This window comes from Platichthys flesus, chromosome 7, assembly GCF_949316205.1.
Source record: "Platichthys flesus chromosome 7, fPlaFle2.1, whole genome shotgun sequence".
In the NCBI taxonomy this organism is placed as follows: domain Eukaryota; kingdom Metazoa; phylum Chordata; class Actinopteri; order Pleuronectiformes; family Pleuronectidae; genus Platichthys; species Platichthys flesus.
Window position 1 is genome coordinate 22803213 of NC_084951.1, and position 26861 is coordinate 22830073.

The 26861-nt window shown below is 41.1% G+C and overlaps 5 protein-coding genes across 6 annotated transcripts; 3 read left to right on the plus strand and 2 right to left on the minus strand.

Annotated features, from left to right (window-relative positions):
• The first annotated feature begins 6044 nt into the window (after positions 1-6044).
• On the plus strand, positions 6045-9198 carry mfsd4ab (major facilitator superfamily domain containing 4Ab). Its single transcript, XM_062392273.1, has 10 exons — positions 6045-6378; positions 6457-6655; positions 6884-7126; positions 7216-7378; positions 7491-7606; positions 7722-7895; positions 7988-8135; positions 8231-8301; positions 8431-8551; positions 8641-9198. The coding sequence occupies exons 1-10, from the start codon at positions 6149-6151 to the stop codon at positions 8736-8738; spliced, it is 1563 nt and encodes a 520-aa protein (XP_062248257.1). The 5' UTR covers positions 6045-6148; the 3' UTR covers positions 8739-9198.
• An 84-nt stretch (positions 9199-9282) lies between these two features.
• LOC133956372 (acidic mammalian chitinase-like) lies at positions 9283-12544 on the minus strand. The gene is made up of 11 exons (XM_062391349.1): positions 12511-12544; positions 12306-12335; positions 11994-12195; positions 11791-11847; positions 11546-11711; positions 10895-11019; positions 10683-10806; positions 10414-10599; positions 10082-10198; positions 9853-9994; positions 9283-9760 (listed from the first exon to the last, which is right to left on the minus strand). Exons 1-11 carry the CDS (start codon positions 12533-12535, stop codon positions 9456-9458), a joined length of 1479 nt encoding a protein of 492 aa, XP_062247333.1. The 5' UTR covers positions 12536-12544; the 3' UTR covers positions 9283-9455.
• A 2568-nt stretch (positions 12545-15112) lies between these two features.
• LOC133956852 (CMRF35-like molecule 1) lies at positions 15113-17324 on the plus strand. Its single transcript, XM_062392196.1, has 4 exons — positions 15113-15152; positions 15258-15623; positions 16240-16288; positions 16426-17324. Exons 1-4 carry the CDS (start codon positions 15116-15118, stop codon positions 16586-16588), a joined length of 615 nt encoding a protein of 204 aa, XP_062248180.1. The 5' UTR covers positions 15113-15115; the 3' UTR covers positions 16589-17324.
• An 895-nt stretch (positions 17325-18219) lies between these two features.
• On the plus strand, positions 18220-22964 carry LOC133956371 (cell division control protein 42 homolog). 2 transcript variants are annotated; one of them, XM_062391346.1, is made up of 6 exons: positions 18220-18343; positions 18908-19050; positions 19136-19208; positions 19303-19412; positions 20450-20647; positions 20834-22964. In XM_062391346.1, the coding sequence occupies exons 2-6, from the start codon at positions 18946-18948 to the stop codon at positions 20921-20923; spliced, it is 576 nt and encodes a 191-aa protein (XP_062247330.1). In that variant the 5' UTR covers positions 18220-18343; positions 18908-18945; the 3' UTR covers positions 20924-22964. The 2 variants fall into 2 exon arrangements, with proteins under 2 accessions (XP_062247330.1, XP_062247331.1); XM_062391347.1 differs by having other exon boundaries at positions 21500-22964.
• Positions 22965-23070: 106 nt separating this feature from the next.
• Positions 23071-26422, minus strand: LOC133956370 (F-box only protein 6-like). Its single transcript, XM_062391345.1, has 6 exons — positions 25911-26422; positions 25136-25385; positions 24926-25040; positions 24749-24844; positions 23984-24119; positions 23071-23889 (listed from the first exon to the last, which is right to left on the minus strand). Exons 1-6 carry the CDS (start codon positions 25989-25991, stop codon positions 23746-23748), a joined length of 822 nt encoding a protein of 273 aa, XP_062247329.1. The 5' UTR covers positions 25992-26422; the 3' UTR covers positions 23071-23745.
• Positions 26423-26861: the final 439 nt, after the last annotated feature.

Genomic DNA, 26861 nt, shown 5'->3' on the forward strand with positions numbered 1-26861 from the left:
ACTTACAGCATTCTCCCCCTCCATCCGTTTCCTCTACTAATACACCCTCCTCCTCCTCATCCTCCGCCTCCTCCTCCTCCTCCTCCTCCTCCTCCTCCTCCTCCTCCTCCTCCCTGTGTGTGTTTGTGTTTGTGTGTGTCTGTGTGTGTGAGGTGCTGTATAATTAAGCCCAAGCATCACACCCAGGGAAAGGAAACAGTTTGCTGAAGGTTTCTTAAGCGGGTGATGTCACGTCGGGCCTGGACAGGGCGGCTAATGAGCTGTGTCAGGGCGATGGCGTGAAGGATCAACACGAGTGCATCTCTTGTCAGTCGACGCCGGGCTCCTCGCTGCCGCTTGTGCTGCATCAGTGTCGCAAGAGAAGCCCTGTTTCTCCCTCACAGCCTCCCCACTCCCCCACCCTCACACCCTTCCCTCCCTCCCTCTCTCTTTCTCTCTCTATCCCTCAAATAGACACGCAGGCTGGCTTCATTACTATTCACCAGGTTCGCACTAAGACACGCATCATTGCCCGGCTCTCTACAACTGTGCCGGGAAAGGTGGGGAGGGGGGGGGGGCAGAGGACAGGGAGAAGGAGAAGAAGGGGAGAGCGAGAGACGTCCTACGAGAGGAGAGAATAAATCAGCATTGTGTTTTCTGTGTCCGAACGTTTGTGTACAAACATGTGTTACCCGACAGCCGCACGCAGGAGCTGCTCTCTCTCCTCTGCCTCTGACAGGGAACATCTTCAGAGGGGGAACAAAAGCACGGCTCGGTCCTGGATACAGATATCTGTGATCCCTTTGTGGGGTTTGGAATTCATTACTCGCCTTTCATTAAACCCACTGAGGTCATGCTCTCTATCAGGGCGTTCAAATTATCATCTGTGCTGATGACAGAGAGCGTCTCAGCCACGACAATGGGCCACAAAGGTGGATTTCTGGCTTCAGTGTGAACATCCTCCTCTGCTGTCGAACACTCGGTCACGACAACTTCAGCCAAAAACACATTTCACTGTGAAACCGAGTCTTTGTTGTGATGTTTGCATCTTTGTTTTCTTCTCAGTAGATCACAATGATTCTTAGGGGTTACAGCTGCAGTGAAAACCTGGACATGAAGGGATCAGGTGTGTTCAGATGATTCAATCTGCTGATCGGACGTATTGAAAGAATCTGTGATGTTTGAAGACATTCTGCCATAACACATTTCTGGCAAATTTCACCATATTCTCTATCTCTCATTTCAAATTTTCGGGAGGTTTCTCGCGAGCGTTTGATGTTTCACTCTCTCGAGCTTCTTCCACTTTCTCTTTCTCAAGGTTTCAAACAAAACAGTGATTCATCGCCAGGAGGATTTGACATCACAGAAGATACAATTCCCTTAACCATGAACTCTGCTTTGTTAACCATGAACTTAGCGTCGACAGAGAGCTGCGAAGTGAGCTTGACATCAAAGATTTTCCTTTTGTGTTCTCACAAGATGTGAAATTAGGTTGTACGATAAAATAGAGCGGCAATAATTTGTGTGTTCAAACAAAACAATATAAATGTGTGAACTTAGGCCTTTATTTCAAAAGTATTTTTCAACCAGTTAGGGCCACCTCTGTGTTTCTTTTTAGAAATGTGAGTCAGATCTTCTGTTTGTTACCATCCTTTGATTTTCAGATGTTGTTGGCCCTCTTGAAGTTTAGTTTTATTGATTTAATCTTTGAACAAGCGCCCCCCCCCCCCACATTTTTTTAAGAACCTTTGCTTAAATTGTGTTAAAAGAAATAAGTCAACTTGATTTTGTTTCTGTTCTGACTCTCTGAAGTGTTTTGGTTGTTGATTTGTCTTTTCTCTTCACAAAGTCACACAAAGGGGACAAGTGGGAAAGTGTTCAGACTTTATCTTCTAGGGACATGAATATTGGAACATAATATTGTGTGATTTAATATGCATTTTCTTCACAGTTTCACCATGGTCGTCCAATTGATCAAGGAAATAATCAACAAATAAAAATCCTCATCATCATTTGGAGCTATAATTCCTGTGAGCGGGTTTTGAGCGGCGCCAAATGAGTTCTCTATTCGAGGATTTGATGCAACGTTTTGTAGTTAAGTCGCCGCTACACATTCAAATCCAGCTGAGAGGAATTAGCGTCAGCTTCACAGCATCAAAAGAAGGAATTAGAACGGTTTTCAAATCAAACCCTAAAGGTGATGTCTGAACACAGTTTGGGGTCAAAACCCTAGAGCGTAGAATACACGTTTTGCATAAATCTAAATATAGTTTCTTCAATTTTCACAGTCAGACAGTGATAGGTTGGAGTGTGAGATAGGACCAGTAATAGGCATCACTACCAGCACTGAGCACTGAGGATCAACAGATAGAGCATCACTCTGTTCATCTGGAGCACAATATTCTCTACAGAGGCCTCCAGATGTGAGCAGCTGTGTTTTGAGGAATTGAGAAACTGCTGATTGAAGACAACTCTTCACTGAAATTGTGTTCTCAAGATATATGAGACTGGATTGATGGAGACGCAATATGACACATTGCAATGTTCTTTTTGAGATTCATAACAAATCAAGAGACACCTATTCAAATATCCCTTTTTGTGAGATATAGCTTTTATTTCATTGCTTTCACGACCAAAGTCAGACAGCAAATGAATTCTGTCAGAGATTTGTTCCATCTCCAAACACAACTTGAAGCTGTTGGGATTTTGTGAAGTGGCAAAACACTGCACTTCTAAATGTCCAGTGACGCGCTGTTGAAACAAATTATCTGTGGGGACTGAAAGTAGAGAAGGTTCTAAACACACACTCGCCAAGTCAAGTTCACTTTTGACCGTGTGAAGGTGAAGGTGTTACTCAGCTGTGTGCACTGGTTTATTTTTGTCCCTTAAAATATAAAGAAAAGACACTTTTGAATTCTGTCACATGTCACAATCTTGCTTTATGTTTGTAGAGCATATTTGCAGAAGATCCCAGTTTTAGACACGTCTGTTTGCATACGACATATCCTTGTCTCTATTTTGGGTCTGTGAAGATGTGGAGAGTGGGGGGGGTTGCACTGCAGGGCATTACCACCCAGCTCGACAGCGACAGTCTGGAGAAATGTGGATCAGGTACATTTCCAGAGCCAGTTTCATGTTTGCTTTGGATAGTCCCTGAACTTGTGTTAATGTACAAACACGTTGCAACTTCCTTTGTCTTAGTCATTCAAATGTAATAAATACAATAAACATATATATACAGACATAATTAAGCTTAAAGGTCCCTAAAGAAAAGACAGTATTTAGATAAAGCAGTAGAGGTATCAACCATTTTTGTTTTCTTTATTATTATATTTCTGCTATTACTTGCTTCTTAATTATCGACTTTCTTTTTCTTGCATTGTGGATCTAGTGCACCATCTAGTGGTGACTTTTAATAGCAAAAACAGACAACTTGCGAAATCCCTTAACCATGAACTCTGCTTTGTTAATTTATTTATTTTATGTAATTTCTTTTCCTTAAAAAAATTAATGTTTTACTCATATTGGTTTTAAATGTATATAATTTATATAACAAAAACGCACTTTGTTCTTTGAAAAGTACTCTACAAATAAAGTAGTTGTTAATAGTATTATTATCATTATTATTATTAATAGAAGTACTAGTAGTTGTAGTTATTGTTGTATTTTTAGTATTAGTATTACTAGTATACACCACTATTAGACAGTTTATATTTGATATCATAGATAAAGGATATTGATATTATTTATTAGCTTGATCATTTAAATGCCAAATAAAAGTAAGTAAATATGTATCATTATAAATAAGAAGATATATATGACTTTGTTTGAATTAGCCCTAACCTTTACCTGCTGCAACATTGAAGTGATTTAACAAATAAGGCATCAATAACAGGCAATTCTGCATGTTAATCTTATACTTGTGACTTATACCATAACCTTAATGTTCAAACCTAATGAAGTTTGATTTAAATATGATTTTGTTACAATATCTCTACATTGTGATCTTGTTACTTTTACTGGAGGAGACAATAAGATAATTTCTTACGAGGATTGTGCTCAACACTTAAATTGTTGGAAACTATCAATACTTGCATATTCATAGATTTTAGTTTTTATCAATGTGTAGATGTGACTTTATGAACTGTTACACACACACTGTACCACTTCTTAATCTAACATGTGTAAATCAGATGCTCTACTTCAGTAACCAGAGCCTGATGTTGATTTTTAACATCCCCTCGCACACATCCGAGCTAACGGTGGTTGACAATTACCTGGAGAAGTCATCTTATGTTGTCTTCAGTAGAGGAAGTGGGTGTTAATGAATGCCTTTTGTATAAACACATGTATCTCTCAGGGTCTAGTACCTGAAACACCATCTCCACGTTGTGGGACGCTGGCAAATGAGTTACACAGCCCAGCTCTGCAGACTGTGTGGATCTAACATTGACACTGCGTGATAAAGTCACAGGAAAATTACAGCGCATGTTGTGTAACTGTTTCTAATAATACATATGTTAAAAGCAACACAAGGAGTCAGATATGCATCATATATCAGTATCAAGGACAAACAAACACACAGGTATAATATCAGATTTGCCGATGCTGCAGCATTGGATCATTCTCATATTGGCATTTATTGTCTAAATTCCAGAAAACTTTTATTCACAAGTTTAAAAATGACTGAATTCACACTTACAATAAGAAGGCTGTGTTGTGATTTCTTTCGTGTCCCCTGTTTAAACCTTGCAGGAAGCCCATATTTGTCCATAACCAGTAAAGCTCTGCTTCTTCTCTGCAATCATTAAGGGGATTAGGTATTAAATCCTTTCTCTTATTCAAACCACAAGGGTCAAGCAATGCAGCACATAACTCACCATCACTCATCTTCGAAGATTGCATTTTTAAATCCATTGAACAATCGTGTGTGAGCCTCCAAAGTGACGTGCACTGCTTCCGCTGCATTTGGACACACGGGGTCAAGATTAACATCGTAGTGTCACATCACACATATGATCCACGTTGGTAATCTATAGTCGTTCTCCGTTTTTATCACAGTGACTTTCACAAGTACTGTAATAAATACAGATAGTTCACCAAAAATACGAAAGTTGAATCATTATCTACTCACCACTATGTCAATGGAGCGGCGGATGGAGTGTTCGACTCCACAGAACCCATGAGGAGCCTCAGGGGTCGGGGCTGTGCTGCAGCCAAATCCAATACAAGTGAAGTAAATGGTTTAAGCACACCTCTGGAGCTGAGTTCACATGTGGATCTCAGCGGATATTTAGGCTAAATGCATGGCGTATATTTTCTGTTTTCCGTTGTTTTAGCCGTTATCCGATTTACTTTAATTGTAATGGAATGCTTAGACCCTATAGAAACAGTTCAACCATTGCTAAAGACCTACTTCTTGTCACTGCCTTTTTTAATTCTCAAATATTTATAGGGAATTCATGTTTTTAAATTATTGACAGTTTTTATACACATGTATATGAAGTTTGACTTGACATGGACATACTTGGTAATGAGCTCCTGTACAAAAATCCTCTGCAAAGAATGACAACACAAAATGTCTTAAATAAAGAAATATACACACAGCAGAGACAAAACTGTGTGAGAAGAAAGAGGGAGTGATGTTTTATAAACTGTGGCATAATTAAATAATAACGTCTCAGTTGTTGCCACAGCAAAAGATATAAAATAAATCAATGAAATCGATATTAACATTTGACTTTTCAGTTTTTGGTGTATGATCTTCTTTTGTGTTAAGATTGTCCAGGTATGACAGAAAAGACAAAGTGTCCAGGAACCCCTGATGTGTCATTGCTTCCTGAATGATACACTCATGATTGTAGGCACCCTGACTTACAAACGTACACTTTCTGGTGGCATTTCAACACACTGGCAGCGGCAATCATTGACACAATTCAAATCGGCATATTATTGTTGAAAGATCCTCCACTTCACCCATTAACTCAGGTGGACATCCTCTTCAGGTTAGGCAACGGCGAGAGGTCGGAGCTCAAAGCTTTAAAAGAGACCGAGAAACTCATTCAACTGCAGCAAGCGTCCACAAAACAGACTTTTTGACACAGTAAAAATAAAAAAAATCTTTGTCAATCTGTGTCCCTGAGTTACTTCTGTCTCTAACGTGGTCAAGATGCTTGTGGACGAACGGATTGTAGTGCTGTTCAAGAGGAATGCCCATCACACGTTGACCTACTGGAGCGTTTTCTTCAGCTTCGGACTCTGCATCGCTTTCCTCGGGCCGACCATTTTGGACTTGCAATGTCAAACCAACTCGACGCTCAGCCAGATCACCTGGGTCTTCTTCGCCCAGCAGTTCTGCCTGTTGATCGGCAGCTCTATTGGCGGCATTTTCAAAAAGACGTGAGTAAGACCGGACTGTGCTGCACCGTTTGATGAATTTCCGTTATCGGTAACATTTCTCTCCTTTCTTCCTCAAAGGTTGTTCCGTGCCCTCGGAGCCTTATTCGTCTCCGCTCTCATCATCTCTGTGATATTCGCCATCATCCCTTTTTGCAATAATGTCCTCCTGCTGGCCATCGCCATGGCTGTGTCCGGTTTGGCGATGGGCATCATCGACACCATTGCCAACATCCAGCTGGTGACCATCTATCAGAAGGACTCTGCTGTTTTTTTACAGGTAGAAAATCCTCACAACACATATACATATACAGAAAGAGACACATCCAATTAATAATCATCAGCAGATTGAGGCGAAAATAAAAGGTTTTGGTTTACCATTAACATTAAAGGACTGTGCTAAAATATAATCTGTGTGAGTTTACAAGTAAGGATCTACTTATATGCTGTAGTTTAAAAGAAAAAAAGCTAAATGTCTCTGGTTTTCGTCTTTGTCCACAATTTGCAGGCTCTTCACTTTTTCATCGGGTTCGGAGCCCTGGTGAGCCCCCTGATCGCAGATTCCTTCCTCTCAGAGACGGGCTGCGGGAATCACACGGCGAACCAGACCGAGGTGATTCATCATGTCAGGAGCATGCTGAGGAACAGTCCCATTGCAGAGCACAACATAACTCAAGGCCCGCTGTCTCATGAGGGAGGGAGCTGGGAGCCCAGTGTGCACACGGCTTTCTGGATCATGGCATGTATTAATGTACGACGCTGAGCCAACACAGATTTTAAAGTTATTTTCCCAGTTGCAATAGATTAAGTAAAAGCTGAATATTGTGTGTGCTTCATTAGCTGCCTGTGCCACTGGCCGTGTTGTTCCTGATGTACCGGGAGCACCTGATCCCGTGTCTTCCCAGCAGCACTCCCAACCTCCTGGATAAAGATGAACTGGCGATGGAGAACCAGCAGGGGGCTGAGGGCCAGGAGGTGGAGGAGAGGGAACATGAAGCAGGAGGTAAAGAAGTGATTTTATACTTTATATTCAAAATGAGTCTCGTTGGAAACTTTGCTGTTAATGTCCTGTCGTGTGCAGAATCTGTTTGAAGTGAAACTTGGTTCTGATGCAGGTCATGGGGATATCTTCGGCTGCTGTCAGAATGATAACCTGCGTGGTTTGCCAGCGTCTTTCTTCATGATTCATATCTTCGGTGGGCTGGTGCTCTTCATGACCGACGGTATTGTGGTGAGTGAGCGGTGCAGATGATTAATATGATCGGCACGTCATGAATTATGTCCCAGAATCAGCTGCAAATAAAACCCGGACTGCAGAGCATGTGAATAAATCTTTCTCTTCTTAGGGTGTATATGCTGGCTTCGTGTACACGTTCGCTGTGGAAGCTCACCCGACACTGTCCCATCAGACGGCAGGTTACCTGCACAGTATCTTTTGGGCAGCCATCACCGCTGGACGCCTGTTGTCCATTCCTCTGTCGTTTCGTATCCAGCCCATGAAACTGCTCATGATCAACCTGGTAAAGCAAGTGAAACGTTGAACCACATTCTGGATGAGACACTCAACGATATCAAGGGATTTGATCACTCTCTCTTCTCTTTCTCTTCATAGGTGGGGGCCATTCTTACTGTGCTGATGCTGCTCATTTTCTACAACAGCAGCATCTTCCTGTTTGTTGGTACCGGTTTATGTGGGCTGTTCCTCAGCAGCATCTTCCCCTCTATGCTCGCCTACACCGAAGACATCCTCGATTACCAGGGTATAATTCAGTGTTAATAGCACAAGGTTAAAGATGCTGTAATGCCACCGAAGCAAAGAGAGGAAATAAACCATCCGTGTCTCTTTTTTTTACAGGATGTGCAACCTCAGTCCTGGTGACAAGTGCAGGGATGGGAGAGATGGTGATGCAGGTTGTCATGGGCCAAGTGAGTTTGATGAGTAGTTTTATTATTATGGAAATACAGAGTGAAGAAATTGGGTTGTATTTGCAGAATCAAGCCCTGTGGAGATTCAGAATCATGTCCGGTAGTTCAACGTTGCCATCCCATCTCTAGATCATCCAGACTGAAGGCAGCTACAGCTTCCTGTTGTGTGGAGTGATAATCGCCTGCATGGGACTTATCTTCTTCATCGGGCTGCTGCTGTTCCATCGAATGCACAGAAATTACCTATTAGGTGCAGTATCAACCCACACCTTCAAAAGCACTCATACTCTGCTGCTGAGTGTGCTTTTTCATTCATTTCCCTCCCCTGCGACCCAACAGGAACATCGAAAAAGTCCACCATGGTGGAGGAAGCGTCGGCAGCAGAGCGGAACGGATCCGCAAAAACAGAAGCCAAAGAGGAGAAAGAGAGCAGCTGAGAGACAGCCGTGTGTTCACCCAAGCTGGCCACTGGAGGAGATGAAGAATAATTGCCATTTAGCGTCAAAATACTTCACATTATTTACCTGAGCCTACAAAATTTCCACTTCATGTGCTGATATACTTCCATATATTTGGGAATACCATGTTTTTTTCCAAGTAGATTATTTGCTACTGTCAGAGGTTATAGTTTAAATTCTTAGAGTGTTTTTCTATTTTGTTAATCACATTACTGTTTGTGTGTTTTATATGACATAACGATACAGGGTTAATGATTGTGTCAGCAGTTTGCCATGGAAAATATACCTTTGTAGACTCAACACCTTTTTCTGTATTTGCATTTTAAATGTAATATTTTGTTTCCATGTGTTTTGCATATCTTTTGTTATATGTAAAAGAAAATACACATACTGTGTAATATGTATATTAAAGCTCTTATCCCGAGATGGGGAACATATATGTGTAGTTGATTGATCCACATACATTGCTTGCACAGAAAACTATTTGGACACATACAACATAGATATGTTTATTTGTCTTTGCTTTCAAAATTAACTATTCAGCCTTGGGTTTTACATTGTTTAACATCCAGCGTGTGAAGGGACAGACTTTGCACTGAGAGAATTTAACCTCTGAGAACTTATCAGAACAAATGTAGAACAGACCCAGCAGCCTTTGAATGGTTAACCAGTCAATCTATAACTTTATTTATAGCTTTAGGACCAGTTGCAGCAAGAGCAGGCGCTGCTGAAGACCAGGCCGGCAGCACAGTTCTGGAAGTAGGTTTTCCCACTGCTGCAGTTGTAGAACTGGTTCTTGTTGGTCGGGTTGGGGTACATGCCGTTGGCCTTTCCGGCACAGAAGCCGCTGTTCATGCCGCTGGTGCCTGAGTCCCGACCAGAGGAGCTGCCGGTGCTGGAGCCGCCACTGGAGCTGCCTCCAGAGCTTTCTCCAGAGCTGCCTCCAGAGCTTGTGCTCACTCCGGCAATCGGAGGAAGGCGAGTGGCAGGAGGGGCACAGGCTGAAACCACAAATTAATTATTTAGTCTTTTTCTCAGAACATTTCATGAATTCCACATAGATCATCAATAATAAGTGAATTTGGAGTCTTACATGCTTGTTCCAGATTCAGACCCTTTTTGAGAACATTAATCATTGGGTATTTTCCCTGGTTGCAGAAAGTGCCCAAGTAGTCGTCCATATCAAGGGTCCACACCATGGCACCACCAAAGTTACTCTTCTTCAGCCAGTCAACCTACACACAACCAGAAAAAAGTAACACAATTGAAGCAACGTACAGAAATATAGGTTCTGATTACAGAGATTAAGCTCAGTCTGTTACCTTGATCTGGAAGCTCTTCATGTTGTCATAGCCCACCCACTGGTTTCCCTTGTAGGCATATGGCACATCCTGGGCCTGGTTCCATACCTCAGTCGCACCTGACAAGAATCCGCAGATCTGTAATGTCACAAAGCAAAATGTGTCAGTGTGTGTGTGTGTGTGTGTGTGTGTGTTTATGTGTGTGTGTGTGTGGAGTGGGTGTGTGGGTGTGTTATTGACAGCCGTAGAAATCATTCACTTATTTGTCTGATGGCTACAAAACTTTGCTAAACTATAATCTGCTCTGTTAATCAGCATAAATATTGCGTAACGGTGGTCGTAGGAAGGAGTACCTCAAAGTAAGCCAGCTCTCCAGCCTCCTGCGTGTACTTTCCTGGAGTTCCAGCCCCGGCAATAGGTGCTCCAACCCCGTGGTCAGCGGGGTTCTTAAGAGTGAAGGTGTTGCCGTATGTGGGGAAACCGACAATCAGCTTCTCAGCAGGGGCTCCCTGACTCTTCCAGTAGTTCATGGCATAATCCTGGAATGAAGGAATCCGACATATACATGGATCTTGATCTAGAGAGATTGCAAATAAAATGCATGTATATTCTTTCCACTCACCACGTTGAAATATATGAAGTCACCCTGGTCCTCAGGACTTTGGAACAAGGGGCTGCAGTCACCAGTCATGGGGTCCCAAGAGCCGTGGAAATCATAGGTCATAACATTGATCATATCCAGGGACCTGTGAGGGGAAAACAAGGAGGGAAAGTTCCAACCACCAAGTTGAACGAGCTTTCGTTCATGTCATAAAAGTTACCTCAAATGCTTACTGGCCAAGTTTGGGAATCTGATAAGCAGAATCGATGTTGTCCTTTCCGGCCGCTACAGCAGCGGACATCAGGAGACGAGCCCGGTTGCTCTGCTTGGCCTCCGTCTCAAAGGCGGCTCTCATCTCCTGATGAACATCAACACAGGGTAGGAGGAAGATTTAGTGTCAACTCCAGGATTCATTATCCATGAGTCGTAACAGGGCCAGGTTGAGAATTGTTTTTATCGTTATGTGTCTTAAAGGAGAAACTTTTCAATCCTGTCCATTTGTTTGTTTGTTTGTTTGTTTGTAAGCGAGATTATGCAAAAACAAAAACAGTAGGGGTCAGGGAAGAACGCATTTCATTTTTAGTACAGATCTTGATCAGGGGGCAAATCCAGGAAATTTGTTTTTACTTTATTAAAAAATTTAAATTTCAACGATACATCAATAATTTGTGGATCTTGATAAAAAGACAAATCTGACATTTTTTGCAGACTTATACCCGTAAGTAAGTTTTGTGCAGCTTGACTAAAATTAAAGGGATTATTGGGTTTTGGCAGCAGCTGTATTGTTGTTGTTGTTGTTATATATTTGGTAAGAAAATGTTTAGAATTTCTTCAAAGGAAGTGAATTTCGAATCTAAAGAGAAAGCAGAAATGACAAAACGAACCTGCAGGAAAACTGAGTAGTTCTCTTTATCGCTGTAGGAGCCGCCCCTGTTGGCTGGATACTCCCAGTCGATGTCCAGCCCGTCGAACTCATACTGCCTCAGGAATGAAATGACGGAGCTGATGAAGGTCTGACGGTTGGCAGGGCTCGACACCATTTGGGAGAATCTAATACAGGAGGAGAAATGCATTATGATCCTTGTTGTTTGCAGAGTCAGAGTCTGTGGATTTCTGCAGATGATCTCACCCTGTGGAGCCATAGTTCCAGCCTCCGACTGACAGAAGAGTCTTCAGGTTGCCGTTCCTGCAAATAAATCAGATATTTTAACCCAGCAAGTGGCAACTAAATCAATCTCAACACACTAACTGTGCTCTATTATTGTTATTTCTATTCTTCAACAGGATAATTTCCCTTTGTAGAAGAGAAAATAGAGATTTTTTACGACTCACTGGTTCTTCAGGCCATTGAACTGACTGTAAAGCTCCACATCATTCCACTCATACGTGGCCAGTTTGTTGTTCTTGATGGTGGCAAAGGCGTAGATCAGATGGGTACACAGGCATGGGTCGATGTCAGTGGGCATAAAGATGGTTGGAGGTGGTCGGTACTGTGCCCAGTTTGTGAAGTAGCATGACAGTATGTAGGATGAGCCTTTGACACATAAGAAGTCCGTCATTTACAGAACAATATGATGCAATTGATGACCATTAGAGTTAAAAAATAATCACGTACAGTGAATAACGTTATTATAAATATCTTACCGAGCTGCGCGTGCAGCAGCAGGGTCAGAGCTGTAAATGTTAAAAAACATGTTTCAGCAAAGGAGATTTGATCTCAGAGGGAAAAAGGCTCAGAATGGCAGTCTAAAAATAGATGCAATATTCCGTTAAAGGCAAAACTGGGAAACAGTCATTCTCATGAGGACATCCACTGCATATTAAAGAGACCACAGCAGCGTAGACTTACCCGTCACAAACAGTACTTTGCCCATGATTACCTTGTACAAGGAGGGCAACCGACCCCTGCACTCACTTTTATACACGTCCGGTTCGTCCACCTGCCAGAACAGGTGTTTATTTACAAGTGATTGTTCCAGAGGAGATTATCAAAAGTGCTCACTTAAGAATTCCTGTGTGATTCCTTATCGTACGTTCAGGCGTTTTCTCCATGCACACTTTCTCCTTGTGTGAAGGTCTCCTTCATGCAGGGCAAATAGGTTTACAAGGTCTGCAGCGAACAGGTCTGATTCATGTTTAAAACAATCACCACAAAACCCTGAAACAACAATGATTAATTTGTCATAAATGCTAACTAGGAGGTACATGCAATATATTCTCATGGTTTTGCCTTACTTGTCAAACTTGTAATGAAAATGTATGAATGACAGGTATTAAATGGAAAAATCCAGAGAATCATATCTTTACAGCAAAGCAGAAGAAAAGACTTTAACAGATTTTCTTCTGTTAAAAAAAGAGATCATATCAATTTGTAAAGTTATTTGATCTGATCAAATAGTATGAGGGGATTCATGAAAACAAATGGCCAAAATTGCTTTTGGAAAACACAAGCGATGGTAAATCAACTGCAAAGAGGACTGTGATATGTCATGTGAAGAGATTAAAGACCCAAGCATTCCCCAGGGGACGAAAGAACTTATCCAATAATTTAGCCTCCATTACAATGCCGCCTTGTTTATCATGAGCAGTTTATGTAATGTTTAAAGAAAGATATGCTTGTGTAAGCAAGAAAATTGAAGGTCCCTGCTGAGCCGAAGCCCAGGAGCAGAAGTTAATGTCGTCAGCTTTTCCAAAACAACACTGTCTGCTTTTCAGGGTGTGTCTCACAAAACATGTTTGGGCAAACGTCAAGGTTAAGGGGAGCAGGGTGTTTCACTCACCCTCTGATTTCCTGAGGTATAAGTGAAACAATTGAAAGTGATTTTTACTGAGGTCATTTCATTATCTTTAAGTGAATCAATGTAATTTTATATGTATAGCCCATATTCACAAATGAAGATTTGGCTCTTAGGGCTTAACAAGGAGCCACGCTTGAGGGATCCCTCTCCCATGATGGACAGAAGATAAATAGATGCTGTGTGTAGCTGAACACATCAACAACATAACAATATTTACCACATTGATTAGAAGAAACATTTTTGACGTCATGGAGAGTTTAGTCAGAGTTTGAAGTTTTTTTCATCTCAGGACAGTTTACTTGAGAATTTCATTCTCTTTTAAATATCAAATGTGCGTTCATTATACATCTGCTGATTTTGAAACACTTAGATAAATAATGTTGACAGGGTCACCTCATTCAAATGGACCTTAAAAATATTCACAAACTTAAAATAACGTTCTTCCATTTTTCCAGAGACAGAGATGAAATGTCATGTGATTTTAAATAATCCATGGCTACGAAGGAGATTTACAAAAATAGACTTCTGTGCTTCTGGGTGTTGCAACCTGTTGGCTGCCTACGTGCAACCACTGTGTGTGTCACCACTAGTTCTGTTTTTTAACTCAGTGGATTGACCTCATCGCTGTCAGAGTCAAATGCATGTCATTCATCCTTAACTCTGATAATTCACATTGAAGATGTTTCTATACGCTGCTAAAACTGGATAATTATCCTATAAAGTTCATTGAGTTCAGTAAAAAGTAATTGTTTTTAATCTGGTGCTTGCAGTTCATTGTCATCCCTCATGTCAGTCACATTTCCCAATGCGGCGCAACTGATAGTTATTTTGTCATATTCCCTGAGATATTTGGAAAATGCTGGGGGGGGGGGGGGGGGGATACTGTTTTACAATGTTGTAGTGTTTCTTGTTCCATCCTTCTATCAAGTTCTCATTGTTTCCACGTTATCCAGCTGTCAAACAACAAACAAACCAACAGACAGGAGGTCATACGTCCATTTAAAATCCTCCTCTGATAAGTACTGTAATAAGGAAAGTTGCTGATGGGAAACAATGATTAATAAAGATCAAGATGATGAATAAAACAACAAATTACAACACAGTACATTACATTAAATAAATATTTAAACCTATCTAATTTCCACTCAATTGAGCTGCACCTCAGAAATCCCCCAAATAAACCCCCAGTGTGAATTTTATATTGACATGAAATAGCTAAATCTATGAAAATACATCTGAAAGCTTAATCCTTTATTACAACACTTTCTCAGGCAGCTGTGGTGAAGCAATGCAATCTGTGCGTGTATTCCAAATTCAAAAGAATTTTTCAAAAACTGATTAGGCAACAATGCAGTTGATAATCTAGAATTTTGATGTTTATTAAATCTATTATATCTTTAGATAATTTGGTCTTTAGTGCCACCTGCTGCCAAAGTAAACAAACTGACTCCATCTCTCGCTCTCCAGCAGTAAACACAGCAGAATAAGATGCACAGGGAAAATATAAAAGTTGCATATCAACACAAATTTCCCCCTAAAAAGGCAAAACATTTTTCTCACGCTTCACTTGATTGCACAACTGTATGTGGGAAATAAGAGGAAGTGGCCAAATGTTGCATTATGCATCCACTCTACGTTGTGATGTCAGTTGTCATCATGAGAATCACAGGAGGATCTGCTGGCTTCCTTGATGGTAATTAATGGAAACTTCTAAAGCTTCTACCTAACAGAGTAACATGGAAACGATTGTTCAACTTTCTAACTGAGTTCATGTGGTTCTGTTCTTTTCTTCCGGCAGCCACAGTTCTGGTTCTCATCTGGCTGACAAAGCAGACAGTGGGCTCGGTTTGGCTCTCTGCTCCAGAGGTGGTGACTGTGGCAAACGGAGGATCCATGACGGTCGCTTGTCGGTATGATCCTTGGTACAAAGGCTACACAAAGTACTGGTGCAGAGGAGCGGTGTATATCCTGTGCAACATAGAGGCGACAACCACCTGGGATGGAGGCAGAAGCTTCATCGCTGATAATAAGGAGGCAGGAGTCTTCACTGTTACCCTGACTTCGGTCCGCTACAGGGATGAGGATGTGTACTGGTGTGTCATCAAACAATTTGGAGGAGATATCAAAACTCCAGTCCAGCTCCAAGTCTCCGACACAGTCACAGGTAATGAATGTTTTCCTCAGATGTAAAACAACACTGCTTCTTTAATAGTCTTGATTATACAACGTGAAGACAAAAACTCATATCAATCTTAACTTGAAACATGTTGTTTGGTTTTAAAAGTGTTTTCCCTGCAATGCTCTCAATATCAGTCCCCAGTTAGTTGTCCTGTTTTAGAATTGGTGAATCTACAGACAATTCCATATTGTACGTAAAAGTGTAGTCTAACTAATGAAAGTGACTCCCTGGTAGAAGAGATGTTGGGACCTTCCGGGTTAAACTAACTTACTTACTGACTAACTATCTAACTAACTATTTCCTGTCAGATGTAAGATTATGTCAACCCTAACCAAAAAACTTTTTTAATAAGTAAGCCGCCCCTTACACTGAAGATTTGTGTTTACTGCTGTATTGTCTTGATCTTTGTATTTGTTACTTTTTTAGCGGAAATCACATGTTAACAGACCAATTTATGAGATTAAATCAAAACAGTGATTCTCACCCCAGGTAATGGTGAAAATTACAGTAGATTATAGTTGTTATTTAATATACACATCATTTGACAGGTTCTATCAGTCATTTTTGTTCAACTTTTAACTCAAATGTATTTTCTCCACAGAGGTGAGACCCACAGATGACACGACGGCACTGAATCAGGATGAAATAGGGTGAGATGACTCTCCAGGAGGAATATATTGCACTGTAAAAGTAAAATTAACTAAGTTAAAAAGTAATATATACAGAATTGTTCCGCATACATGAAAAGTAACAGGTTCTCATCCCAGCTAATCTCTTTGTTAACTAGTTGGTGGGCGACTCTACGCTGGATCCTCTTTATTTTAATGTTGGGCTGTTTGATATCAACTCACATTGCTGTGTGGCGGATAAAAACTGCGAAGAAAAAGAAGAACATGTCGGCAACAACAACTTCACCATCACAAGTCACTTCAGTGAACAATTATGAATGAAAGTCAGGCAGCACCATATTTCTAATCATGCGTGAATTATAACCGTGTAAGGCCACAGAACCATTCCTCCAGCAGACACTCTATCAGGGTGTGAATTAAACTGATAAAATAAACCAAGTGAAAAGTTGGCTTCCAGCTTCTCTTTTCTTGTATTTAAATGATTAGAATCTCATTAATTTTAGTGCCGTGCAAAAGATAACTCTGGATTCAACTTTTGAATATAGCACGTCTGGAAAACTGAAGCCCCTGACTATCATTTAATGCACATGCAGATATTATATGGATGGTCATAAAGGCCTGTTCTTCTAAAATTAAGCCACCAGGTCTGAGGGTTTGTTACTGAATCTGTGAGTGTTGTACTTGTGCTGCAAACAGGGACGCAGAATACAAATCCCTCATGGCCCAACTCATGTGAAGTGCTGCTTTTAGAACAATAAAACAACACCAATTAATGGTTGATTTTTAAAACACACAGTGATTTTTACGTACAATTAAAAGCTTATTATGTTCAAAATCCCGAAAAAAATGTTGCATATTACTCTTAAAGAAAGGTAGTGATGACTTTAATTATTTAAACCACACTATGAGCTGTTGGGGCTGTAAAATGTCATAATTAAGGGCCAACTGTTCAACTTGTATTCTCCAATTGCACAGGAAGAAAATGGTTAACACAACTTTCCCCAAACCTCTGATTTGCTTCCAGCACTAAACCATGTATTTAAGGAAATAAAGACATCAGTTGCTGTAATTTGTTTCTCCTTTTCCTAAAACTATAAATGATTACTCCCTAAATGTGACATCTTCATACAGTTAGAGGTTCAGTGTGTAAGATTAAGGTGAAAAGGATCTTTCACAGAAACTGAATATAAAATAATCCTGGTGATGTTTTCTCTAGTGTGTTTCATCCAAATTGTAACAATGGTTGTTTTCTTTACCCAAGAACGGGCCGTTCATATTTAAATACTTTATATTTACATAATATAATGTATTTAAAAAACATAGCGGCCTCCCAACTGAGGCCGCTATGTTCTTTTACAGTGGCCCAGACTGGACAAAAAAAACACAACTGAAGCTACCACATGTTCTCTTTCCTGTTTGGAAGGAGAGCTGCAACATGCAACTTCACCACTAGATGTCACTAAATTCGACACACTGCACCTTTAATGACACTGTAAGTTTGGGGCTCATTATGAATTGTTACCCAGTTGTTCTATGTTTTTCTTTTCTCTCAGACAGCTAAACTGAAATTAATGGATTTCTCATACTTTGTCTTCATCTCATTTAAATCTATAAATCTTTTTGGGTGATATTCACAAACTGTGGCTGAGCTCAGATTCAGGTGAGGATGGAGGATGTGAGGGATCGAGGAGGTGACGTCACCCCTTCTGCAGCCTCCGCTTCTGTCAAGCCGAACAACATAAAGACCGGACGTTGCCTTTCAAAGCAAAATCCTAAAAAGGAAACAAGTGAAAACTCCTCTAGAGATGGTTCATATTCCAGCATAAAGAGTAAAAAAAAGTCGAGATAAACAACGTTAGCATCTTCACATCTTCATACAAAAAATGTTACGGTGCTAATCGTTTGTTAAATGTAGCGGCACATTTTTAAGTGTTTTACTTTGAAAGGGGTTCCCGGTGTCATTGTCCCTGACTTGACAGTGCCAGTGGAAGTGAGTGAACCAAGTTGCGGGTCGCTGGTGCCAACGCCCGGCGAAACAGAGCTAACACCGGCGAGAGGACCCACGTAGAGACGCAGGTAGGCACCGCAGACATTTCCCCTACTCCGCGTGTTCGGTTAGTCGGCAAACATCCGCCCTGACCCCGGGTTCTCCCTCTTGTTAGCAGGGAACCCGTTCGTTTTTACGAGCCAGCGTTAGCCGTACCCGTTTTGCTAACTCGCTGACTAGCTAGCGGTGCCCGGTGATTACTGCGCTAGCTTAGCATGCTAAGCGAAACACAAACATCTTCTCGTTATTCAATCAACATTGTGTGGTTCTTTAAGTAGATATTGTCGTTTTATTATATGTCCGCCATTACCAGGTTTTCCCACGCTAAAGTTAGCAGTGTTACCTCAAGCTAGTGTGAACCGTTAGCCAGTGTTAGCCTCCAGACAGTGTTGGTAATGGGGTGTGACACTTTATTAGTTAATGCCAGGAAAACGCTTCCCCCCTCATCCGGTCACATCGCCTAATCAAAGCTCCCATTTACTCATATCAACCTGGACTGGTTTCAGGGACGATGCATTTATCTTTATTATAAATTTTTAATGGTTGTTGTTATTCCTCCGACCCCCTCCTCCCCCCCTCCTCCTCCTCTGCAGCTGACGAGTTCGCTAGCTGATCCAGAACAAGCACAGAGATGCAGACTATCAAGTGTGTGGTGGTGGGTGATGGAGCAGTGGGTAAAACCTGCCTGCTGATTTCCTACACCACCAACAAATTCCCCTCGGAGTATGTCCCCACAGTAAGTCGGTGTGGGGGTGTTTTCACAGACTGGTCTGTGCTGGCAGTGGTAATCCTGAAAGCTGTTTGTTTAATTTTCATCGTAGGTGTTTGACAACTATGCTGTAACTGTGATGATCGGGGGAGAACCATACACCCTCGGTTTATTTGATACAGCAGGTCAGTTTGTTTATTCCTTCTTAATTATTCTCAAATCCATTTTTGAGTCTTGCCCTGTGGTAAATTAAATTGTTGTGTTGTTGTCTCTCCACAGGTCAGGAGGATTATGACAGGTTACGACCACTTAGTTACCCACAGACAGACGTCTTCTTAGTCTGCTTCTCAGTTGTGTCCCCTTCCTCGTTTGAGAACGTTAAAGAAAAGGTGAGTGCGAGTTGTGTATTTGATGTCGGTGTGAATCAACCCCTGCCTCTCCTTCCTTCCATCTTCATGGCACAATCCATACCATAGTGCTCCGCTCTGTGATTAAGTGAGAGGAGAATTACTGTATGAAGCTGTGTTTACCTTAAATGTTTTCTCTGGTTACTGGTGTTAGGTTTAAAAAGGTTGTAAATGTTCCTATATCGATCTTTATATCTTTATTTGCCCCAAACCTGACAGCAAAGGACCAAAATTGAATTAGATCGATATTAAAAAACTTTTTTATCCCTTGAGGGGAGGTAAGTGTAGTCCCCCGTCTCAAATAACAACACAAACACACTTCAGTTAGGCCCCAGCAGGCAACACTTGACAAGATACAAGACAGACTGCCATAATAGAAGTAACACTAACACAGTGATTTATACTGTAAGAGGACATAAATGCTCAGACACACAATCAAATTCAGGGGTCGGTATCTCGCTGCAAGTCATGTCTTCAATATCCCAACTAGCAGGGGATCTGACTATGTACAAGAGACCAGTATAGGTATTATATAAAGCAGATTTCAAATACATGATATCAGAAGGTCGGTTTCCTGTGTTGTCCAGTCCGCCTGTCAAAGTGTCCTTGGGCGAGACACTGAACCCCAAATTGCCCCTGAGGGCTGTGCCAGCACTGTGTGAAAGGAATGTGTGATAGAGACGCGCTATATATAGAAGCGCTGTATGAATGGGTGAATGTGACTCACTTTGAGTGATAGTTAAAACTAGAAAAGGCCTTTTTATAAATGCAGCCCATTCATCTACTCTAATTACACAACGTTTGAGTTAGTGATCTAACCGGGTCACTGCCGTCTTTCCTGTGGTCATGATTGGGGGCACGCCGGCTCATACATGTTCAGGTTTACAACTGATAACAAATACATGTAGTGAATGAAGTCACTTTGCCTATTTTCTATATCCCCAAAACCCATAAACCCCTCTGTCACTTTTCATGCATATCATCCAACATCCAGAGTAACTTTTTTGTTTTTTCTCCAGTGGGTTCCTGAAATCACTCACCACTGTCCCAAGACCCCGTTCCTGTTGGTAGGCACTCAGATCGACCTGCGCGACGACCCCTCCACAGTGGAGAAGTTAGCCAAGAACAAACAGAAGCCAATCACCCCAGAGACAGCAGAAAAGCTGGCCCGTGACCTTAAGGCAGTCAAATACGTTGAGTGCTCAGCCCTAACACAGGTAAGACCTCCCGTTAAAGCAACACTTAAAAAAAAAAGCTGGTCTGGCAAGCATGTGTCTTGATGTCAGTTTCCTAACAAGGGTGGAAATGCTTTGTCTTGTCTCTTGCTAACAGCCTTCAGCTTCAAACTCCGTCTAACTCTCTGTTGTGTACCTGTCTTTCTCCTTCTCTTCCTCTCTCCGTAGCGGGGACTGAAGAACGTATTTGATGAGGCTATCCTAGCTGCTTTAGAGCCCCCTGAAACTCAGAGAAAGAGAAAATGCTGTTTGTTCTGATGTCTTCTTGCTTCTTGCCTCTCGATCGTCTGCTGCTTACTCATTGTAAAGATATGTCTGTCACTGAAATGACCACACTGCTCTTTTAAACTTACAAACTCTGTGCCCGTTAACTTAACTCCTTCTGATCATCTGTGCTTTTTTTCCTTTTTCCGACTTGACCTAATCCCAATAATCAATGCTGCCTAATATGTCAAAAGTGCCAATCTTGAGTTCTTTGTGTTTTCAGTCTGTGTAACTGGACATGACTGAGTTTTGGTTTTGGTATAGTTTTGGTTTCGAGCTCTTCAGCATCAGTTGTACCCTAAAAAGTATTTAAGCTTAATTCTGTCTTAAGACAGTATTAACCCTTTTTTTTTCTACTGCAGCATAAAAACATAATTCCCATGGGCTTTTGTCTTTACACAGACAACTTGATCATGAGGAGAGTCTTGTTAATGTTATTTGAATAAAGGAACATTTTGATCGTCCTGCTGCATTTCTCTTCAGCTTTCTTTTTGCAGTGAGATCCCTGTAGATGTTGATTTGTATTTGGAGCACGGCTCTGTTTTGAATATGAATATCTTGTTTCCACAGAAAGGGTTAAAGAATGTGTTTGATGAGGCAATACTGGCGGCCCTGGAGCCCCCCGAACCTAAGAAAAGACATAAATGTGTTCTGCTCTAAGTTTCATCGCTGCCTGCTCCACACCACTTCACTTCCCCGTATCTAGGTTAACAGTCCTGAAGAGGTTTTTCCTGCACAAGCACATTCCAAGATGAGTTGAGAGATCATGAACCATTTGTCCTCTGTCTGACTTATCCTACAAACATAGTCAATGTGCTGAACATGATTTTAAGATTGATGACTTTACCCCACTTGCATAATGTGAACACTGAATATGTGAAGTATATCAGCAAACTGCAGGTAACGGTTCAGTAATAGATCACTTTGACCACAGTAGAGTTGATTTTGACACGAGTGGAAGAACTGACTGTTGTAATGATGGTATTGTAGTGGTTCTAACTGTTGTATCAAGTGGCCTATGGAACACAAATATAAGCTGATAATGATGGGTTAGTGAGAAGCTCAAGTTCTGTATTAGTGCAACTTTCAGCTGATACTTTTTATCCCCCAAAGTGAATCATTTGCACTGCATCTTCAATCCTGGTATATGCGACTGCAGTTTTCTTTCATCACTGATTGGGTATGTAGCATTATAGATACACCATACAGCCATGGAACTCAAATATTTAGTTTTTCAGGTTGTTTTTTTTAAGAACTGACACAATTTCAAAGAGTTAGCAGGAGTCACTGTGTTTCACACAACGTCTGTAAACACAGTCTCCTGGAAGATCTATGAACCAGCTGACGTAATCTGACATTTCTAGGGTATCCTCCACTGTAGCTCTAGTTTTCCCAAAGAAAACCAGATCAAATTGACTCCTGACGGAGCAGAGATCCACAGAAGCTGAGAAACAAGTCATCATTGAGCCTGAGTCTCAAACGATGGGAACATTCCAATCAGAAATCATCTGTCACAAACATTCTCCATCAATTTGAGTAACTACTTGAGCACAAGTTTTGTAAGGTATGCGAGAACGTGATGTTTATGCCCTTATATAACAAACTTTTGAGCTTTACAGCTCATAACCGGAGGCTAATTTATTTTGTTAAGGGAACGAACTCGCTGCTACGCTGCATCGGCATCATTAAGATGGCAACAACACATTGTGACACGTCTTATAAAATGCTACACATAGTTTGACATCCTGTGAAGACATTTCTTTTATTTCACCCTTGCCCTAGATGTTGGGCTTGAATTTGATTTGTAAATAGAGTGAGAATATACTTATTGACTGAATGAAACATGTGCATTGTTGATAACGAGATTTGAACAAGCTGACGTGACCCTGAAATCCAATTAACCAGGAAAATGACATGTTTCTTGGACGGATATGATTTTTATTCAATTTGACATCAAAGTTGTACTGTATCTTATCTTGCCTGTGATAAAACATCACAATGAACCAGTATTATGAATAAACTTAACTTCAAGTAATTCATGTATTCTGTCATCAATACATGAAGTTTGTGTACTTGTAACAGTTTTCCACAGGTGACGGAGGGACGTAATGTATAAAAATACAAATTTGATATACATCCAGTTCTGAGCCAAAGAAATATTTTATATTAGGAATATTCCACATCACAACTGACATGTTACAGAAGAGTGCAAATACTATTTTCATTATGGCTGCTGGGCCAAGGAGGTGCGACGGTGTTAAACCATAACAGACAGAATTACATGAGATCTTCCAACTTTGTCTTCATATAACTACAGATATCATCACAGCACATTTAAATGAGGACGACTGAGAAGCAAACAGAAATTAAACTTAGTTTGGAGAGAGCCTGACCTTCAAAGCTGAGTCACTATCAGCTACATGGCTTCCTGTCCCTAACGAGTTCTAAAACCACATGGTACTCAAAACACCAACGCTTGTTCAGGGGTTAGGTTATCTAGTGAAATGTGGATTGTGAACCTGACCTGTTCTCAGGGATAATAATGGCTCTTCTGCTGAAACTGAAACAACTTTAAGTTGCTCAGCCTCTACTTCAAAATGGCTTAACTACTTCAGATATACGGTTATATCACTTTTTAATATTTGTTATCGTCATACACTGTATGTTTTCATAAGGTGCAGCACGAGGAGGTTTTGTTATTGCTTTTTAACCGTAAATATTAAATCCTTTAATATGTCATGGACCACAGATTTTGTAAGGCGGAATATATGAATATATGTGCAATATCAGGCATTAGATTAGATCCAGAAGAGCTCCTAGTCCACTGCTGGACTTATCTCCACACAGCTGTTGGTAACACGGATTCCATACCACCCTGCCCAGAACTGTGTGTCCTTGCCACCATGGGTGAAACGGATGTATCTCACACCAGGTCCGTAGCTCTGGAAAACATGGGTCATCTGAAAAACAAACAATCAGTGAGTCTAGGTTCGTCCCCGAGCTTCGAAAAACCTCATCTGAACCTAATTGGGCCAATTAAAGCGTTGGACGTACCTGGTACCACTTCTTTTCGTTCCACTGCTCGAAGAGAACCGTCTCCGGAGCGAACGTGTGGAGCGGCTGCTTCTTTTGATTCAGCAACTCCACACAGATGTCGTACTCACTGCCACAGTCATATCGTGGAGCATACCTGAGGGAATACAGACGCTCCAGCGTGAGCACCCACTGCACATCATGAGTCAACAATCAGCTTTAACTATGGGTCCGTTTTTTCCGCACTGTTCACTGGGACACACACTCCTTCGTTTTGATTGTGCTGTTTTTCTTTATTCCATCCATCCACCATCTAGACAGGAGCCAGTCCCAGTAGATATTGGGCGAGGTACACACAACTCTCTGGCATCCAAATAGGCTAAATTATAATATTTACCTCTGTTCTTTATCTTGTAATAGAAATGGTTGAGATGGTAGCAGTGTTAGCGAAAAAAAATGTCCTAGTTATTGGGATTTACACGAGTTTCATTGACTGCTGAGTTAAATGGTTATTTTATTTAACCATATTCAAAGTTAAATGTGGAACTAGTTTAATACAGATACCTTTTTTTTTCCTAAATCACTCTGAAAGTCAGGACTTCAATTGTTTGAATAAAGGTAGCACACATTCTTGTGTGCAATGACTCGACGTCGCCGACATACTAATGAATATAGACACGCTGTGTAGATAATGTGATTTATAATAACAGAAAGAATTGGATTATGTTTGAGAGTGACTCAATTCGCCATTGATTCAACAATTACATCGATGTGTAGTGTTCTCACCAGTCCGATATTCTGATGTCTGGCTGGAAGTGATCCATAAACGATGAGTTGTAGCCTTCCCTCTCCAGATCAATCAGCTGGGCCTTCTTGCACATTCTGCAGAGAGCAGAGGTTTGTCTCAGTCACCAGGTTTTCCTTTATCTCCCCTGGTGCGTCTCTCCTGGTGGGAATACTCACCCGTAAGAAGTCACAAAGTTTTTCTGGACTGTGTCATCAGGATGTCGCACCATGACTCCCTCTATTTTCCACTTATCACCACCATTCTCCACTATCTGCCAACCCTGCATTTTATCTGAAAACACACAAAGTAGGATTGTATTTTGAAAGGGCTGATTTGTTGCTCAACGTAAAACAAAGTGTTTGAAGTTATCGTTTGTGTCTGCTTACGTTCTCCTCTTGGATTCTTGAGGAGATTCCTCCTCTTCTTGCACAAGAAGTAGAACAACCTCCAGTCGTTAGGTATTTTGGAAGGATCACTGGGGCGATATCCTTCTCTTCTGCATCTCTCTCTCCACAAGGATTCACTGTCGGCCACTTCCTTCCACTGATGGCACACCAGCCGACAAATACTCACCACCTCCTTGTAAGGGAGGTTCAATAGGATCTCCTCCAGGATCTCCAGAGGAACAGCGGACAGCTGCTTGAGAACAAATAGGACACACAGGGCTTATCTGTAGGCTGATGCAATCCAGACTTGTCTCAATAATAAACCTTTGGACTAATTTTTTACCCTTTGACTCTTAAAGCTCATGTTATTGTCTTTTATTTTAAGCTTTTGCAGAATTTGGAATTATTCGTCTGATTATCTGTGTCTGTACCGCAGTTCCAATCTTTTGCTCGTAAGATAAATAAAATAATTAGACATTAAACCCCAAATGCAGCATATGCATAGTTACAGAACAGCTAACATATTATTAGAAATGAATTAAAAGTATCACTGTTGCAGCATTTTAATTATCAGAACCTTTCACGAGTTGTTTTTGATCTGTTCTTCTTCAAATCTGTCAAATATATATAGCCTACTCTGGTTTGTGGTAGATTTCTAGGACATTAATATTTAAACACATTTGAAACCGTCAGATATCAAAGTGTCTCCAAACGGTCTCTGGAATGAAAGTGAAACCGTCCACATGCTGCAGTCACATGCAGGTGTCTCACTCACGTCTTCATTGGAAGAGGAACCGGACTGTGTCTCCGTCTTCAGCCGACGCGGGGCGGACTCGAAGCTTTGACCTGAACCCATGTCGGCCGCTGTCCTCTTCGTCTTCCTCCTCCTCCCTCTCCCTACGCCGGGGACAGACGTCTTTAGAACCAGTCTATGGGACAGAAGCGTCCCCCTCGCTCAGCCTCCGACGATCAAATACCTCGCACCACTTTCGGTTTGTCAGAGCAGCCGCAGAGATACTAACACGTATCTTCGTTTGTTTACGTTCGTCAACACAACGCGGAAGTGCAGCTCCCAGGCGGAGACGTGGCGCGAGACGCGGCTGCAACGCAACAATCTACCCAGCTCTAACCGGTTGAGTCGGTTCCTTCAGCACCGACAGGTCCTCTCGTGTTCATCTGGGGAAACAGCGAGTGAAGGGTTCGATTCCAATAATGAGACTCCATGTTGTCACTTCAGCACTTCTTCCGTTTTGCACCTCGGGACAGCCCGGGAGGGGCGGGGCCGACGCGCGGGCGGAGCTAGACGCTCAGCTGACGCAGTAAACACACGACGGTCGACTCAAGTTGTAAAGTAACTAGTATCTTACTAAAGTAATGTGATTCCAACTGCTACTTCAGATCAACAATCAATCATTATATAATATTATATAGTAATAATAAAATATATCACATAATACAATGTAATTTAACTTAATATATCACATATTTACCATATAACAATGTATTATAATATAACTTAATATAATGATTGCACTATATATATACTTTATATTATAGATATATTATAATATAATGTAATATACCATGATGAAATGTAAAATAACTTAATATATTTACTATATAAAATAAAGTAATATAACATAATTATACTCTATAGAATATAAATAAGACATATTATAACAATGCTATGTTGTATAACTTGAAATAACATAATGCAGTATAACAT

Coding starts and splice junctions, on each gene's coding strand:
- mfsd4ab (XM_062392273.1), top strand. CDS start 6,149: ATGCTTGTGGACGAACGGATTGTAGTGCTGTTCAAGAGGAATGCCCAT. Junction 6,379..6,456: donor GGCGGCATTTTCAAAAAGAC/GTGAGTAAGACC, acceptor TCTTCCTCAAAG/GTTGTTCCGTGCCCTCGGAG. Junction 6,656..6,883: donor ACTCTGCTGTTTTTTTACAG/GTAGAAAATCCT, acceptor CACAATTTGCAG/GCTCTTCACTTTTTCATCGG.
- LOC133956852 (XM_062392196.1), top strand. CDS start 15,116: ATGAGAATCACAGGAGGATCTGCTGGCTTCCTTGATG. Junction 15,624..16,239: donor AGTCTCCGACACAGTCACAG/GTAATGAATGTT, acceptor TTTTCTCCACAG/AGGTGAGACCCACAGATGAC. Junction 16,289..16,425: donor CTGAATCAGGATGAAATAGG/GTGAGATGACTC, acceptor TTTGTTAACTAG/TTGGTGGGCGACTCTACGCT.
- LOC133956372 (XM_062391349.1), bottom strand. CDS start 12,535: ATGGGCAAAGTACTGTTTGTGACGG. Junction 12,336..12,510: donor CAAAGTACTGTTTGTGACGG/GTAAGTCTACGC, acceptor TAACATTTACAG/CTCTGACCCTGCTGCTGCAC. Junction 9,761..9,852: donor TCTGAATCTGGAACAAGCAT/GTAAGACTCCAA, acceptor TTGTGGTTTCAG/CCTGTGCCCCTCCTGCCACT.
- LOC133956371 (XM_062391346.1), top strand. CDS start 18,946: ATGCAGACTATCAAGTGTGTGGTGGTGGGTGATGGAGCAGTGGGTAAA. Junction 19,051..19,135: donor CCTCGGAGTATGTCCCCACA/GTAAGTCGGTGT, acceptor TTTTCATCGTAG/GTGTTTGACAACTATGCTGT. Junction 19,413..20,449: donor TTGAGAACGTTAAAGAAAAG/GTGAGTGCGAGT, acceptor TTTTTTCTCCAG/TGGGTTCCTGAAATCACTCA.
- LOC133956370 (XM_062391345.1), bottom strand. CDS start 25,991: ATGGGTTCAGGTCAAAGCTTCGAGTCCGCCCCGCGTCGGCTGAAGACG. Junction 24,845..24,925: donor AACTTTGTGACTTCTTACGG/GTGAGTATTCCC, acceptor TGCTCTCTGCAG/AATGTGCAAGAAGGCCCAGC. Junction 23,890..23,983: donor ACGAAAAGAAGTGGTACCAG/GTACGTCCAACG, acceptor TTTGTTTTTCAG/ATGACCCATGTTTTCCAGAG.